We start from the raw sequence: 18,072 nt of genomic DNA, 5'->3' as shown, positions 1-18,072 counted from the left end.
GTTATTGGATCAAATTATTACCCCTTACTAAAGGCCCTTCTTACTACCGTGCAAACAGCAACAAAACAACCAGCATCATCATGCATCATCATGCAATGCCGGTATGTTTGTTGCGCAGTGGTTAGTTAGTAGGCGCCGTATTATTGGGCAAGGCAATGGCGGTATATTTCTGTCGGTATGTTTGTTGCGCAGTGGTTAGCTAGTAGGCACCGTATTACCGGGCAAGGTAATGCCGGTATGTTTGTGTCTGTAGGTACCGCACAGTGGTTAGTTAGTAGACACCATATTAATGGGCAAGGCAATGCCGGTATGTTTGTGCGCCGTGCCTGTAGGTCTGCAAGGAACTTGAGGTGTAATTCATCTTCATGTTGCGCGCACCCTCCTTAGCCGCTTAAGAGTGGGTCACTTCTTATTCAAGGTGCGTCAAATATTACCCCTTTTCCATATGATACCTATGAATGCGCACCACCCTGGTTCGAATTTGGATCCGTGGTAGGATAGAACGCATGACACATATTTGTAATTAACTTAGCAGTATTAGTGCACATTCAGATACTGTGAGTGTTCCATTCTTACCAACGTTTGTCCATCGCGTGAGCTCTGGGCAGCAAATGTAGCGGTAAGTTTCCTTTGCAATTGTACCTCGTCCAAATAGTCCGAGTCACTCCCCGCTGAAGGTGGATACATTGTGTGCGACTTGGGGAACGTTCGGCGTCGTTTCGTGTTATGCCGAGCTTTCATCGCTCTGTACCATCGCTCCATGTCATGAATTTCACCGTCACTCTTGACTACTCGCGCGTTCTCGCGCCGAATGTCGCTAGATCTCGTGCGATGTCGTATGTCGCCGCTCGATTGATAAATGATAAACTCATAACTACTAGATTCGTCAGAAGAAACGCCTTCTATTGCAGTCGCACTCCCATTTATGTCGTGACGCCTGTGACGTTTAGCGTGACGTTTGCGTCTTGCGTGAAGCTTGCTATAATGTTTGTCACGCCCCTCTCTTCCTCCTTCATACTGTATGTCCTCTTCGTCACGCAATCCTTGTCCATCGCCGCCCTGAGACCCCTGACTTTGATAGTCACGCCATTTACTATCATCGTCGTCACGTAGTTTTCCATCGTCACTTAATCCCTCGTCACGCTGATCACGCGATGTGTTACCTCGCTCGTCACGCCATTTCCGGCCTCTGTGTGACCTCTTATCTCTAGTGTCATACTCTTTGCCTCCCCTTTCCTTCTTTCGTACCCGAATTCGTATCCCTGATTCAGGATCCCTGTGTTCTACTATCACCTCATCATGTGATGGACGCGTGTCACTATCATACCCGCGCGTAACGTGCGCAGAGTTTGACCCATCATCCCAAGCACTGCGCACTTCCGGTGCCGAAGAAGGTTTCTCAAGTCCTATGACTTCTATCCCAGGCTCTGTGATAAAAAAGCCGTCCCCGTTTCTCTCTACTGAATCGGGGTCGTTCTCGTTGTCGTCGGAGACGGAGTCAGCACGACTCATGTGTTCACGGAATGAGTCCATGTCGTTGCGCCAGTCTACCTCTGTTTCGTAGTCTTCGTCATCTTTTCTTTGTCTTCTCTCTCTTCGTTTTTTGTCCTAGCGTCAACATGACACAATAAATAACTTCGAAGACCCCAAAGAGTTTGTTACTTTTTGCAAATTGATACATAAACAAGTAGAGCATCCAGCCATCTGAGCCATACAGTTATTGACAAATGCATATATTTTTAGATAAAGCATAAGTTTCCAAGAAACTTTTTGGCTGTTTTACGTGTCATATCATGTAACTAATCGATGCAAAGGCTCATATTCGACCATTATTTTATATGTTGACGTAAAACAACGGCGAAATGCATGAAAACAAGAACGCATGGAAAAAGGAATAGGGTAAGCGTCGTTTACCTGATCCTTGTTCCCGAATCGCCGGTGGTCAAACACTTGTCCCGGGTTCCCTCGATAAATGGTCTGCTTGACACTTTCATGAGCCGGCACACCATAGTCCAGCGCCCTCTCCTCTAGCATATTGCGCCGTCTAGCGTTCACGTATTTGCCACAGCTAGCACAGTTGCTAGGATACGTGACAACGACACGCATAACGCCATCCCCGTCCATGATCTCTTGTGAGACAGCCATGTTGACTCCGCATGTTGCGCACGTGAACGCTGACGTCACATCCTGTGGACGCTGACCAATGCCTGGCAGTACCTCCGCCGTCTAAAATAAATCACGTGATAAAAAAGTGTCGTCAACTATAAATCACAGTAACTTCCAGAATACTTTGCGTTTTCTTTCATATGTATTTTTTTCTCCATGTGAGAGAGCGTTAACAAAAATATTTAAAAAAGAGAAAGAATAGGTGGAAAGAAATTGTTTCTTGAAGGACTGGTCAAACTAACGGGAACTGACTAGAACTGCGAACACGACTGCGAACACGATGGGTTGCTGTTGCTAAGGTTTTATTATAGCATTATGAACGTAATTATAAAAGACATATAAGCGTCAATGTCTCAATTGCTATACTGGGACGTATAGTGAAAGCTAAAGTTAGCTAAAGTTCAATTACGAGGATAAAGAGTAATAAAAAGTAATTGGAAAGAAAGCAAAGTCACTTTGGGTTAGGAGAGGTTCGAGTTATCAAGGGTTCTAGTTTTTTTGGAGTCTACGCGACTCTAATCGAGTATTAGCGACAAGTGCTAAGTCGAGTATTAACGACGAGTGCTTGTTGGTCGAGTATCAGCGACGAGTACTTGTTGATCGAGTGTTAGCGATGAGTGCTTGTTGGTCTAGTGTTAGCGACGAGTGTTTTTTGTTCGAGTATTAGCGACGTGTGCTAGTTGGTCTAGAGTTAGAGACGAGTGCTTATTGGTCGAGTGTTGGCAATGAGTTCTTGTTAGTCGAGTGTTAGTGACGAGTGCTTGATTGTCGAGTGTTAGCGACAAGTGTTTGTTATTATTCGATTAGCGATGAGTGCTTATTGGTCGAGTGTTAGAGACGAGTGTTTATTGGTCGAGTGATGGCAACGAGTTCTTGTTGGTCGAGTGTTAGAGACGAGTGCTTGTTTTTCGAGTGTTAGCGACGAGTGCTAGTTGGTCTAGTGAAAGCGATGAGTGCTAGTTGGTAGAGTGTTAGCGACCAGTTCTTGTTGGTCGAGTGTTAGCGACGAGTGCTAGTTTGTCTAGTGTTGGGGGCAAACTCTGCGGGCAAACGCAGTGCTGCCGCTGGTGCTCGAGATGGTAGACCCCGACCGGCGTTACGGACTCTTCACGGTCGTTGGTAAGGCCCCCGCAGAGCCATTGGCGCCAATCACGGAGGAGGAAGGGCGCTCGGAGCACAAGATTGGTGGGTCGTTAGTCAAAAGAGGGGACCAAATCGCAGTCGGCGCCCTGGAAGGCATCGATGTGGGTATTTGGGAGAAAGGACGAGAGTACCTCGTCTACGTGAGATATGAGCCTCGCCCTCTACCTGAGCAAAATGGTGAGCCTGGACCAATGTTTGAGCGAGAGGGGAGTGACGCCTTCGCTAACTGTGTTGTGAGCTATGTTGCCGACTTCTTGAGGAATCGCGGCACCTCGCGCTCCCTTGGTCTAACCAAGACACGAGGCAAGATCCTCGAGCGATTCGACAAGAAGCTGGCCACTACGGGATGCACCAAAGAAGACCTCTTTGAGATGGAAAAGAAGCTCGAGGTAAAGCTAGTAGCCGTGGACGCCCTGGGTAACGTCCTGTGGGACTCGGGGAAGTACAAGAGGGGGTGCACACAAACCCGCATCCCTTGCCACAATAACCACGCCTGGGCGGAGCTTCCGACTGAACCACCTGCGATCGCGAGCGTCCACGGCCTAGACTTCGGGGCTGAGGGATAGCTTCGTTCGTTATGTCAGGGGGAGGCAGCGCCTCGCACTACCAGTGCCGCCGCAAAAACGCACGAGGCAAAAGTGCGAGGGGTGCTCATTCGCTTTATAAACAGGGCGATCCCCAGAAGCACGAGGATCTGGCTGTATGGGCGTGTTATAGTCACGCACGAAGGCAAACTGTACCGATCGGGACAAGACGGTTGGGCTATCGACAGGGCGTTTACAGACGAGACTGGATATGATCCTCAATGGCTCCCTGATGACCACCCAGCCTACCAAGAGTACACCGAAGCTACGCACTCAATGGGCGGCGCAATAGGGTATCGCTTCAAGAAGTTGACCCAAAGAGAGAACATCAGGCCAACGCCTCTTAAATACAGGGACGTCTGGCGAGCGGCGCAGGTTGAGTCCAAAGTGTGGAATAGCAAGAAAAACACATCGACATGCGTGCGGCGTACCTAGGATGCGAGGACAGCGTCTTCGGCGGCGCCTCGGACGCCATTGATTTGGTACGGAAATACGGCTTCCCTACGAACGTGTATCGTATCCGACACAAAGGCACGGTAGTCGAGGTTCCTCTCGGCGTGGTCCTTAACGGGCTTCCCCTCGAGTGGAAATACGCGGGCTGGGGGACAGTCCACCGGGTGCAGGGCAAGACTATCCAGACTCCAAGACGTTTGTTTATCATAGACCACAGCTTAGAGGGCTGGATCACGAATGCTGTATACACCGGCATCTCCTGTGTGCGGCGCGCCGACCAGATAGTCCGCGTGATCCCCCCCGATAACACCCCCGGTGCCTTGGTTCCCACAGGACTGCAGGCTACGCCCAGTGAAGAGCTCATTATAGCGCGAATCAAGCGATACGCTATAGACGACAGGCAAAAGGGCCGCACAAAGTACACGGGGCCGCACCACGTTCTGACGGTAGACCACGTACTCGGCATGATTGCTGACGCGGAAAAGAAGTGCACGCTCTGTGGCACTCAGCTTCTGCTTCAGGGGTACACCAAGAGTCATCCCCAATGCTTCAGTATCGACCGGCGGGACGACAGTCAGGGTCACTACAAGTGGAATTCAGACTCACGTGCCTTAGCTGCAATAGAAGGCACAAGCGCTGATCGCGCTAGCGTGACGCTAGCGTCACGCTACGCAACTGCGAACGCGTGAAGCCGTGCTTAGAGTACGCCGTGTAATACAACACTGGCTGTCCGGGCTCCATGACCCTCTTTAGTATTGGGTATGCCTTGCTTGTCCACCACGGGTCCGTCGCTCGCCGTCGGCCCTTGTCCTGAAGGTCTTCCTCGTTTACGGCGATGTACACCTCCGTTCCGACCTCTAAAGGGACCTCTAAGGGAGGCTTTTCGGCTTTCAGAGGCACGCGCCTCAGCTTTATGGCGTCCTTAGGAGCAAAGCCAGTCATGCGAGTCTTCGTTGCGTTCATGTCCGAGATGACGATTGGCAAAGCAGTAACCCACTCGCGGTTTGTCTTGCCTAATGCAAGCTCCTTCGAGTACTGCGCACGAAATAGGCGCTGTGCCAGCCAACGATGGAAAGACTCGGCTAAAGCTTGGCTCCTGTGGTGCCCTGGCTCAGCCCGTCGGACCTCCACCCCGTGGTCTGTTAGGAGCTTTGTGGTAGCACCCTTGAACTCCGTGCCGTCATCAACCATGAGGACTTTAGGCCATGTGAGAGGTCCCTCTGCATAGATGCCAGCGAGTCCGCGGGAGACGACGACCGCGCTCTTAGTCCTCAGTGGGCGGGCGGCTTTATATCGTGAAGCAACGTCAACGACAGTCAGGGCATACTTGTACCCGCGGTCGGTTGGCAAGAATAGCCGGTCCGACTGGTGGATACGGTTTGGTATCTGCTCCGAGAAGTGGGCGTGGGTAGTCGGAGGAGGGGGTGTCTGTGTGTAGCCCCCGACGGGCTGCGAGCTTACCCACTTGCGCACTCGATCTATGGAGGCTGAGCCCTTGGGAAGTTTGGCATGCAGAGCGGTCACTCCCTGGAAGCCGCCTCTGGCGTAGTATATGGGACGAAGGAACGCATCGAGTTCTTCGTCAGACATGCGCTTGCCGTTCCGGCGTGTATCGCGATGCATCGCAATGCGTTGCAACGCATGTGTCAGTCTCCAACAGGCGTTTGCCGTCTGCTGCGCGAACTCGGTCTGCGATCATGTTATACGTATACGTATACGTATACGCATGCGTATACGCGCAGCATGGAAAAAGGCCGCCTAGACGCAGCGCAGAAACACGTTTCAACGGCAGCTGCATCACAGCAAACGGCTAGCTGCGTAGCCGATGGCGAGAGCGCCGGCGCCAATGTACTCCAACTCGGCGTTCTTCTGCGTTTTGCTGGGGATGTAGTAGTCGGACAGCTCGGGGGCCCGCATCGACTCCAGGGATTGTTCCGGCCGGGTCTGGTTGTAGAGTCTGAGCGCGTAGTCGGTGTCGGTGAAGTTCTGCTTTGCGAGGGACCCTCTCTCGCGACGATGAGCTCGCCAATCGAGGATTTTTTGTCGCCGCTGTTGGTAGCGTCCATAGTCTCGTTGGTATTTCTCCGGGGCCTTGTCGTGCCTCTCCTTCTCAGCTAAGGCAGGGCTCTCATCGTTCGACAGGAACTTTGCGAGGTAGTTGCCACCAACGAATGCAGTCGCGTTTAGGACGGCGCCGCCAACCAAAATCGCGATAGAGGCCATGTTTGTGGGAAGCACATTTCACGTGCTGTGTGTACGTGAACACGAGTCTAATACACGGCCTACATGTGCCACAGTACACTACTACATGGGCAGGATCTTCTGGTCCTCAAGGTAACCCTTCAAAGCGACAGCACCTGCAACGGCGGCAGTCATTTTTGCGTAGTTCATGGCGTTCGCGGAGGGGTCTTTGGTGAAGTCCTAGCGTAAGACCTTGCGCCCAACCCAGCCGATACCGGCGACGAGGCCGGTTATGACTGCGGCGTCGGTGATGGTCTTTGTAATCTTGCTCTGCTGCGTCGTCGACATTGCGATGCACGGACGTGCGGATATGGGTGGGGCCCTCGTGTCTGAATGTCTGCTTACTCCATGGATAACAGCCGAGATTTGCATTGTCCGGGAGCGCGAAGCGCTGTCGCCGGAACGCGATCCTTGGTCTGCTGTGCGGCCGCCAGCGGCGGCCTTGCGGGCGGAGTCACGTTGTCGGTACCTTCGGTAGCATGCGGATCGGTAGCTCGCTGGTTAACAGCTGGTGTGCGAGTGAACGCGGCAGCTAGCTCCCGCCTACGTGTGTAGAGGCCGAACAATGACACTAGAAGACCAGCGACCCCGATAACCGAGCTAGCCGACCAGGCAGAGTTGCTTTCCGGGGCTGGTGTGTGTGTGATGCCGAAGGCATCGTCGGCGCGCGCGCGCAAGCCCTCGCGTCCCTGCGGCTCGCTCGGCCCCGGGGCCACCGGCGACTGCACGACACGAAGTGCCTCTTTCTTCGCTCTGTTAATTCGGTTCCACTTTGCCAAGCACCTTCCGGCTTCGACTCGTCCAGGGTGTTTAGGTCGGGTCGCGGGTGGTTCGGGGCTCGTGATTCTCTCCGCCAACGCCGAAGGCGTACGTGCAGGTTCTTGAGCAGCTTGCTCCGCAGCTGTCGGGTTCCGCTGACGTTCCGGCAGGCTCCTCCATTTGTGGAGGTTCCTCCATTTGTGTTGACACGCGGTGTCAACTACTTGGTACCAAGTGGTAGAAGAAGTGGCAAGCTTTCAAATTAACGTCTACTCCGGGATGGCAGACTCGCCACTGTCCGTGTGCCGTTCCGGCAGGCAAACCACTGGTGAGTCCGCGGCTGCTACCTCGAGTTGACACCGCGTGTCAGCGCTTGCCGTTCCGGCGGTGTTCACATGACGTGCTACGTGTAACGCCCCGGCGGCTAAAGCCATCAAACGACCGCAGCGTAGAGACAGGCTTCCGCACAATATGCGGAGCTCGTTGTTGATGATGTAGTCGGACACTAGGTCGTTGTGAAGATCGGCCACACTGTCTATCGGCAGCGCCATGCCTACTAGCTTGGTCGTAAGCTTCAGAAAGCTGTCTGCCAGGGCGTCCGTAGTCCAGCTGGCTAGAGCGGTCTCGTATCGCTTCTCGTACTTCCTCACCTCCTCGGCGCTCATGCGTTTGACGTCGTCGTGAGTCAGGGCCTTGCCTACCATTTCTCTCGACTTCCCCGAGGCTAAGAGAATCGCGAGTTTCTCCCTCGCGTCTGCTATCTCAGTTTGCTCACCTCCGGTTGCCGTTCCGGCAGGATGCGTCGAGCAGTCCAACGACTCGACGGCCGGGAGGCCTGCGGCGCCCCCTCAAGAGGACTCTCAAAGTATTTGTCGCTCATCATGCCGTGGCTAAGGTGCAACACGTTCGATTATATACGTTATGCCCTAGGGCGGTGGTTACAGTTCGACTAGGGCGATGGTATAAGGGTGACGCAAGCAAAACTCTAACTTCGAGAACTTTTTCGTCTTGAAGGCCTTCATGTAATTTTTCATCTTTTCTTCCGAGAGCTCCGCGCCGTAGTCATGCAGGACAGTTTTCATGTCCGCCTTGCTCGGTGTATAGAAGACCACCAAGGCCGCGATGTTCTCACGGAACGGCTTCGTGATGCTGGTGAGCTGCTGCGTGATCACCCACACGCTGATACCCACGTGGCGCGCGCTGAACGCCAAGTTGACGAGCTGGTCAGAGCGCCTCTTTACGTCTTTCGAGGCCGCACAGTCGTCGAGTATGATTAGCGTATTAATGCCTTCGAAGAGAGCGGAGACAAACCTCTGCAGTATGTCGATCTGACCCGCCTCAGGTGCGATGACAAACAGACGATCGTCGCCCTCGCCGAAGCCGTCGTATGTTTTGTTGTAGACAAAGGTAGGGCACACGAGTACGATGTAGTCAAACTTGCCCCGGAAAGGGCCGCGCAGCCGGTCCACTACGAATTGGGTCTTCCCGCATGGCGTCGGGCCCACGATGAGAGCGTTAAATGGGATGTTTTTCGGGTCCATACTGCTTCGCGCAGAAACACGCTCCGGCGTATGTGCTCAGTATTGTATGGACTCTAGCTGTCTGTTCATAAGGTTCATTTGGGCGTCGGCCACCACAAACACGTGACAGTTTACGGTACCCGTGCCGCTCGCCGTGCGTTTTATCTCGAGGTGCAAACCGTCGCGGGTATTGACCAACCGGAAACCACCCCCATGGATAGCACTGTCGTCCGTCGTTCGAAGGTCGATCCACAGAGCAAACTTGTCATCGCCATAGAACGACTCGGGGCCGACTGCCGGGGCGGCAGGCACTCCGCTGTGCCCCCCCGGGGAGGGGCGGACGAACCGCCTTTTCGCCTCCCTCCAGAAATCCGTGGGGCGCAGCCCCTGGCTGAAGACCTTGTTTGGCATGCCGTCGATTGTAACGCGAACGCTCTTGATGTCGGGGTACACGAACTTCTCAGAGTCGCGAGCCCCTGCCGTGTATGGCTCCACAAAGAGGAGCAACAGACCACTCATAGACCTTCGCGGCAGGTTGACACTCTCGTTGATTATGTTGTCCGTCCCTTTGCTAATATGGAAGGTCTTGTGAAGGTTCACTTGCTCGTAGAAGAACGTTGTCCCGTTTTGGTAGGCGGCGGCTGCAGACCGGGCGAGGTTGTCGTCCCTCAGGCTTTCGTATTCCAGCTCAAGATTTTTGATGCCATAGGATAATTTGGTAGCATCGCTTCCGACTACTACCTGGTCAACCGCTGCGAGCGTGATCTCGAAGAGCAGCGCCCCGGAGAGCGCCCTTGGGTACAGCACGCCGTGGTCCGTCAGCAGAGAATGGTCTAGCGGGATGGTGTACCTCGCCCCGTGGGCGGCGTTTAGAGCGTTCTCCTTGGCGTTACTAGTCGCTTTATCGCCAGCCTTGGAGCGAAGCTTGCGCATGTTTTCTGACTGTATGCCCTGCTCCAGGCGGTCCTCTCTCTCGACCTTGGACAGGTAAAGCTCCTCATACGTCTTGAAGACGTCGTAGCGGTTGGTGTCCTGGAGCGTTTCTCCTGCAAACGTGATTTTCAGGCGGCTCACGAGATTTCGGCCGACGTTGTTTACGACGGTATTTTTTGCATGGCCTGAGATGGAGAGATCGAGACCGACCCTCAAGGAGCCAGGCACGAGCGTGACGCCTTCCGATAGCTTTGGGACCGCCACATATAGCGTCTCGCCTGGGAAGGCCGTCGACGGGTTGAGAGTGACCCGGTGAACAGTTCTCCCGGCTTTCAACCCCAGAGGGGTTCTGGGTGTTCGTTGGGGGTCAAGTTTATCGCTGACTGACATCGTATACGTATATCATATGTATATACACATAAAGTACGAAGCCGCGTGGCTATGGTGCGGACTGTTAGACATGTCTAACATAGCATAGCACGAGTTATGCGCACGCATCATGGGTGATGTTGACGTTGACATTGACGATACCTTGCCGGGTGCGTCCGCCGATCGCGGGGCGGGGGACGACGAGACGACGCCCCTTATCCCGTTTGACCCCGACGATGGGGAGTCGATCCCAATGACGAGCACGTCGTCGCGTACGCATGCTGCGCATGGCATGGCTACGCGAAACGCAACGCAAACCGCCGGAACGGCAAGCGCTGAAACCTCGTTCATCACAGAGGGTGCAGCGACAAGACTCGGTCTCCAGTCCCTCAGGGAGGAATACCCAGACCTTCACGAGAATCTGCTACGGTTCCAGTCAGACCGGAGGGGAAAGACGCTAATACAGGTTCGCAACCTCGGCAAAGGAGGTTGGTCTAAACCAAGACAGCTGTTCAACGAGGACGGGGGCGTCCAACAAGACGTCGCAACGCTGAGAGGCTTCAGGCTGGCGATGGGGTCCGTGGCAGACGCGGTCATCCAGGAGAACACAGAACGGGTCCAAGAGCTGCAATGGGTGGTAGCCACAGACAGGGAGACCATCGACGACCCTAACATGTCAGAGAGTAGCCGCCAAGAGGCCCGTGAGCGCAACGAGGAGAGGCTGTCCGAGATCGACGAACTAGAACGCGAAAACCGAGAGGTCGATAACCAAAAGCCGCTAAGAGAGCGCATCAAAGCCATTTTCAAAAAGTACGGCTTTACCGTCACCGCCATCGGGTTGGCCGTAGCGACGACGATCGCGGCCATTGTGACGTCGCTCGGCAAGTCGCTCTCCTCCGTGGCCAGAGGGGTCTGTAACGGGCTTAAGGCCATCGGGAAAAAGCTGGGCGAGCTTCTCCCCGGGCTAGTAGGCAGCATCGCGAACTTCGTGTTTAAAGCTGCAGGAGAAGCGGTGAAATTCCTTGGCGAAAATGCGTGGCTGCTCATTCTAGTCGTAGCCGCGTTCTTGGTTCGTCGAATGCAAAGCAGTCATCGGAACAAGTAATACGCCGCGGCCACCGCGAGTGCCGACAGCCCCGCCTTGAGGGCGGTGAGGTCACTTTTTTCGCCCGACATGCTATGCGCAGCGTGCGTACGTGGAGGGGGGGTAGGGGCCGCGCCCTCTGCGTGCACTTTCGCAGGGGCGGAATGCTTGCTTTGCCGCCGGGACGGCACGCGGTCGATCCCAGGGTCAGTCACGTGTTGCACCCTAGGTTGCCCACCGGCCATGTTATGAGCACCGACTGGCTTTGTCTCGGTGTTGATCGCGCTTGCGCCGAGCGTTATGGAGTCCGTGGCTTTCTGCAGCTTATTGTTGTAGCCCACGACGCTTTGCGTGTTTATCACCAGATCACTCGGCATCAGCCACACTCCTGGTGCGACCGCAAGACTCAGTCTCACCTTGGCCTCCTGCACGGCTAAATGGTACCTTTGCACGCTTTGAGCGATGTCGTTTTCTATGATCGCGTCTTCGAGCAGCTTCGTGAACTCCGCCTGCGCCCCAATGGCCGGCCCACCGGTTTACCTGCGCGCCAAGCACTGTGTAGACGAACGCCTCGACCGAGCGATCGAGTCTTCCTAGCCCTGCTTTTGTCAGCCCCTCACCTTTGGGAGGCGCAAACCAGCTATATTGCACGCCCCCGTGGTCGTCGTTGCGTATGTAACCCACCTGCTTCCCACTATTGTACGTCCCCACCTTCGTCGCTAAACAGATTGAGGTGGCTCGGGTACTCGTCCGCCGCCGTGTCGTAGCCACGGATCACGTGCACGTTGCCATACCCCTCCCCCGGGTAGAACACAAACACATCGCCTAGCCCGTGGTTCCGCCCGCCTTTCCATCGGAAGTCCGGCTTACGCGGCAAACCGAACTCTATACACAGACGCTCGAAAGCGGCCTTCTTGTAGGGGTTACTTTTTTGCGTGAACGGGCTGTCGCCAGGCAGGGGGGCGCCGAGCTCGTAGAGTATCTTCCGGTTGGTAAAGTAGACGTGAAACCTTAGAAATCCCCTGATGACAGAGGGGAGCGTGGCGAAAGCGGGGTCGACTAGGAACACCCCACATCCGGCGGTTGCGCATTAGACCGCAAAGTTGAGTTGCTGTGGCAAGTACCCATAGGAAGGCTCCGATAGCCACAGGCGAGACTCCTTGGCGGACTTGTGCGTGACTACTGTCTCTTTGAATATGTCTCGGACCCTAGTCGTGAATGATTTGTCCTCAGCCACGTGTATCTCCAGCTGCGTGAGTAGTGGGGTGATGTCTGAGGCCGTGCTCTCCACGGGGGTCGCGGGCACGGCGTAGAGCAGCTTTTGCGCGAGGGTCAGAGACCTAGGGAAACCGGCCTTTGCGCGTTCGACTTGTTCGGCTATAGCGTGTTTGATATGTTCGGCTATAGAGGCTCCCGCCGCAACTGCCGCCTTCTTCGTTCCTCCTCCTACCTTCGGGGAACCCCGTTCAGCATCCGCCAGCCTTCCCAATCCATGCTCAGCCCTATTAAACACGAAGGCGGGCTATGTTCAACACAATGGTGGTCCTACATGCTGTGTTCACAGGAGGCGAACTGACGCTCTTCTTCGAGCAGCCGATAAGGCGCCCCCGCTTCGTGGCGCTCCGGCAGTGCTCGCTGTTTAACAGCTGGTATAATCTCGAGCGGGAGCATCAGATAAAGACTATAGCCTCCCTCCCGCCCATCGCTACTCTACCAGCCGGACACCACACGGCCGAGTCCATCGTGGAAACGATCAACCGCGCCGAAAGCAAGATTCTGAGCGCGAAGCTGGATCCCCTCACCGGGAAGATCGCGCTCATGTCCAAAGGCATTGTGTTCCTGAACGCCGAGCTTTGCGCACTATTTGGCCTAGAGGCTAAAGATGATCAGTTGGGTGGGCGGGGCCTCGCACTGCCCGTGGGGGGGCCCCCACTTAAGGTGACTTTGCCGAAAATAGAGGCCCTCTACATCTTCTGCGATATCGTAGACCGCTCGCAGTGCCTCGCCTTAGACGAGCCTTCAACCGTTCTCGCTTGCCTAGAAACCCGCGGGAGGGCGCACGAGAAAGTCGTCTATGGGCCCGACATCCCCGTTTTGTCGCAGCGTCTTCCTCTGAGTTTGTCTCGAGTATCCGAATATGGATCAGGGATGACCGCGGTAGACGGGTGGACATTAAGGGCAAGCCTGTTCGCCTCGTATTAGAGCTAACCTAGGTCCGACATAACAAGCATGGCAAACAGCGACGTTAGCAGCGGTGCCATATACCCCTCGCTTCCCAGCGTCTGCCCCCCGATTTGCCCGCAAACGCACATGACGCCTACCGCTCCGGCAAGCATCGGCGGCGACGTGCGAAGCTTCCGACTCCAGAAAATATGTGACACTCAGGCGGTTCTAGACAACGAGATAACGCATCATCGACAGGTGCGGAAGAAGTATAAGCGCGCCTTTGCCGTTACCCATGCTGTGTCTGTGGCATCCGGCATCGCTGCAGGGGCGCTTTCCAGTGCCGGGGTGGGGGTCTCTTTGAGTGGTATAGGGGTTCTGGTCGACGGTCCACTGGCAGGGGTCGCTGGGCTGGTCGGTGTCGTGGGCGCGGGCGCGGGGGTAGTCTCTAGGGGTCTTACGAGCAAGGTGGCTAAACACGGAGACACGATGGTTTTAGCGGAGAGTAAGAAAAACTCGATCAGCGAGCTGGTCTCTAAGGCTCTGCAGGACGGGCATATCTCAGACGAAGAGTTTCGGCTAATACATCAGGAACAAGAGAGATAGTATGCGCTCAAGGCCTCTATCAGAGCTCGACACCGCCTCGCACCGCGTGAGAAAAAAGCGGGAATGGGCCCTCCCTGGAGGCACGCGAAAAGATGAAAAAGAGGCTGCGAGAAATTCGCGAGGAGTTCGGGAGCGAGGTGTTCGAGTAGAACTCAGGTTTAAACGCCACGCCAGCGGCTTCGAATTTACGGCCGAAAAACGGTTATTGGGCGCTCCGTAGGTTTTGCGTAGATTTATCCATGCGCTTTTTCGCCCCGACCTTATGTACGCGGAACGGCCCCGGCCTACATTAGCAATTGCCAAAAGCTTATGTACGTGAAATCGATTTGGCCTACATTAGCAATTGCCAAAAGCTTATGTACGTGAAATCGATTTGGCCTACATTAGCTTTTGACGATTGTTTATGTACGTGAAGCATTATCTGCCTGATATATAGAGACGGGGCTGGGGGGCTCGGAGGGGGGATTCGCGCCTCCCAAGCCTAAGACGGGAAGACGAGGCTGGGAGGACCGGAGGGGCGATTCGCGCCTCCCACTAGTTTCTCTGAAACCCCCTGGTCCCCCCCAGTGTTAGCGACAAGTGCTTGTTAGCCGAGTGTTAGCGACGAGTGCTAGTTGGTCTAGTGTTTAGCGATAAGTGCTTGTTAGTCGAGTGTTAGCGACGAGTGCTAGTTGGTCGAATGTTGGCGGTGGCTACTAACTACTAACCTTCCACGTAAGTCTCTTGTATCCTCCTCCGACACGAACGACAGGGTTCAAGACAAGTGAGTGTTCCTAGAAGACATTTTATTAGTACGTCTACACTTATTACTCCTCGCTTTATTTGGCTTAAGTCTCACCTTCCCGTGGAGAGCACGCAGGAGTCGGGGACAGGGCTCCTTGGGTTCAGCGATGACTTCCTGTGTCGAAAAGATTAGACTCGATCAGGCATTAAGGTAGATGGTGGCAAAGCCGAGCATTTAAAAGTCGATCTTTTGGGTTCTGAAGAGCCTGGTGCTTCCGTGGACCTCCCCAACGCACTATTTAGGTTGTGGCGCCATTTCTTACCTCGGAAAAATGCGTACTGCTTTTTTTTCAGAGATCACTTCAGTAAGAAAATTCTTGACAAAGAATCTTTCCCGATTTTTAATCACCAGCTTACTATCGGTAGCCATTTCATGCATTTCCAAATTAGTTTGACTTTTTTGCTTTCAGTAGCAGCAAGCAACTGCTGATATCTCTTTTCGACATATTTACAAACTTCTTCATACAGGGAGGAGGGGGAAATTGTGGAGCGCTCGTGACACTCTTTCCTGCCAAATCCACAGGGAGCCCAAATTAAACGTTACCTTTCTGAGGCACGTTCTTTTCTGTATGTTTGTTCACCATCTGGGATCCAAAGGGAGATTCCCAAGATTCTCGAGATATTGATAGGGGCGGGCATCAACAACATCATCATTAATATTTTTATATTACTACTATTATTATTACCTCGTAGCTTGGTCGTCTTTGTCGAGGAGGAATCCCATTTCTCAGTTTGAGGCACATGGGAGGGGGGTATATAAAATTGATGTATTTCTCCATATCCACCCCACGGCTAGTCTACAAGGTGTCAAAAGAGAACTACACAAGTCAAAACGGAATCTTATAAACGACCATATCCTCGCCATTAAGCATAACTCTATATTATGTGGTTATAAAGTGGTCCTAAAATGAAAATCATAATCATAACCTCCACCATTATCATTAAATCATCAAAATTATCGATCATCATCCTTATCATTATCATCATTATTCACCATTAAAATTATTGTCATAATCAAATTCATTATCATCATCATCATATCATTATCACCATCATCATCATTAAAATCATCATCATCATCATATCATTATCATCATCATCATCATTTAAATCGTTGTCATCATCAAATTCATCATCATCATCATTATATCATCAAAACCATCCACATTTGCCATTGATGCACAAAGATTGGTAGTTAACGCATTACGCAAATACTTGATTTTCTTGACCGATATTCTCAAGCGTTTGCGCTTGTTCTCGCGCAAGAATAACTCTAACATCGATCCATTATTATATTGCGGTCATTTTTTTCTAATCCTAATTCCACATACCAGTGTAAGTGGATCCAGCCTTGGCAGCTTGTGCCTCACTTTGATGCGGTTCTTTTGTAACCACTCGTCGACTTTGGCCTCTTGATATCTCGGGGACAGGTCCATGGCGCTGCATATTGACCGCTGAACTTGGTATTTAACCAGCGGGCTCAGCTTTCTGTCATCTTCGAAGTCACTTTTAGACGACGAAGCTGAAAAGGCAAGCCATTTTTGTAGTAATCATTACTTAACGAAAGCATTTTATTATATCAGAGGAACCGTTGGCGAAAAAATGCAAATGTATCAGAGGTAAAAAAATAGTGGTTCTATACTTGGGTCAGTCCAGTATATCCCGTGGCCGGCTGACTTAACTTGCTGTCCTATTCCTCCAGCGTGTGGAACGTTTTAGATCCACTGTAACGGTGAATCTAAAACGTCCCTATTGAAGGCGCAGCACATTGGCAGACCATTTCGCTTTATCTGCTTATATAGCGGTCTCATGCATCGTTTTCCTGTCAGAGTAATTCATCATATCGCTATAACTCGGTATAGAGATTGCCTTGATTTCTTTCCTTTTCAAGGGATATATTGCCGCCGTCTTTATACGAATGTTACATGGTTGGATGTTTCTCTGATAAAACTAAACCATTACTGTTTCGTGTCTGAAACGTGACGGAAAGCGGTGACATTACTAATCACTGTTGCTATTTTCAATTGTTTCTCGTTTTTGTATTAAGACATTTTGGTGAATTCAGAAAAGAAGAGTCGGATATGTTTCATTTTCAATGTGTCCAAAGCAAAGCAAATCAGTCGCCTAAGTATAATAGTAGATGACATGCGCCAGAGCACATCATGTTGGTGTTACCTTTAACTTCCTGGTGACGAGGAATGGAGCTACACACCACCATAAATACTATGAATGAATCAACTTGTAAACCTCTAAACTCTGAATTGAGTCAAATAAACAACTCCTTTACAACGTAACACACATAACAAACTTCTTTTAATTCGTGCAAAACACTCCAACGGGAAATAATTTCCACCATTTGCGCGTCGCTAGTCAACAATCCAAACATTTAGCACTTCGTTGGCGCTTCTCGGACAATAGATCTGTTTATGGAATGGACGCCAACACAAAAGAGTCGCTTAGGTTCTTTTTTTTTTAGGTTTTCTTTCTGATTGTAGGATGCTATAATCATCCATTTGTGAAAGCATTCAAAATTTTAGTTTTCAAAACTAGTTTCCTAGCCCCTCAGAGTCTCAGTCTCAGAGGCCATCAACCATCCGAACATGGCCCTAAAAAGTACATGTTGTTATTTCTAGCAACAAAAAGAACAAAGATTCGAGACCTCTAGACGATAGTGCAAAAAAGGGCTCTTATTGACTCAAGTATAATGGAAGGATACTTTTTACTCTAACAAATAGGAATAGAAACAAACGAACAAATGTATTTTATGTCCTATTGAATGATGAATGCTGTTAAGCTGACTATAATATTTGCTTTTTCGTGGAAAAATAAAGGTGTCCTGTATGCAAATACATATATATGCAAAGGTTCGCAGTTTGGCTGGTTAGACAACATCGTTTACCATCTTATATCCAATAAATATTATCGCAAAATGTCAGTCATACGCGGAAAGTTTAATAGTTACTATGATAACGCTTACCTTTCTAATATGAAAAATAACGAAATAAATTCAAATAAGTTAGATGCTAAGAGATAAGCAAAGTGATAAATTGTTATCAGAAAAACGTTTCCGCGTTTCGGATACAGTCCATTCCATGGAGACTGAATGGCGAAGAGAGATTTGATTACTCGAATTTCTTAACATTAGCATAAGACATGTAAGTCTTATTTACTGTAAAGAATGTTTTTTCATCAGCCTAGTTTTTATACAGACCAGGTCAATAACACATCAGACGCGCGGTGAAGGAAAGAAAAAGGCACAATTATTAGC

General features: G+C 51.8%; 1 protein-coding gene across 6 annotated transcripts in view; it reads right to left on the bottom strand.

The window, feature by feature from the left end:
- The window catches only part of LOC5516299, a 105,315-nt gene that overhangs the window by 86,639 nt on the left and 604 nt on the right, over window positions 1-18,072 (bottom strand). For 4 of the 6 annotated variants that reach the window (XM_032386195.2, XM_032386196.2, XM_032386197.2 and 1 more), the window contains exons 2-7: window positions 16,136-16,326; window positions 15,491-15,601; window positions 14,860-14,919; window positions 14,729-14,794; window positions 1,915-2,226; window positions 577-1,608 (exon numbers count right to left, since the gene is read on the bottom strand). In XM_032386195.2, coding sequence (XP_032242086.2) covers window positions 577-1,608; window positions 1,915-2,226; window positions 14,729-14,794; window positions 14,860-14,919; window positions 15,491-15,601; window positions 16,136-16,326 — 1,772 coding nt within the window. Of the gene's footprint in view, window positions 1-576; window positions 1,609-1,914; window positions 2,227-14,728; window positions 14,795-14,859; window positions 14,920-15,490; window positions 15,602-16,135; window positions 16,327-16,446; window positions 16,598-16,979; window positions 17,113-18,072 lie in introns of those variants that run through there. The other 2 variants (XM_048731909.1, XM_048731910.1) reach the window with 2 other exon arrangements.

This window comes from Nematostella vectensis, chromosome 1 (genome assembly GCF_932526225.1).
Source record: "Nematostella vectensis chromosome 1, jaNemVect1.1, whole genome shotgun sequence".
Classification (NCBI taxonomy): Eukaryota; Metazoa; Cnidaria; class Anthozoa; order Actiniaria; family Edwardsiidae; genus Nematostella; species Nematostella vectensis.
Note: the sequence above shows the minus strand (reverse complement) of the source record. Positions and strands in the feature narration are given on the sequence as shown.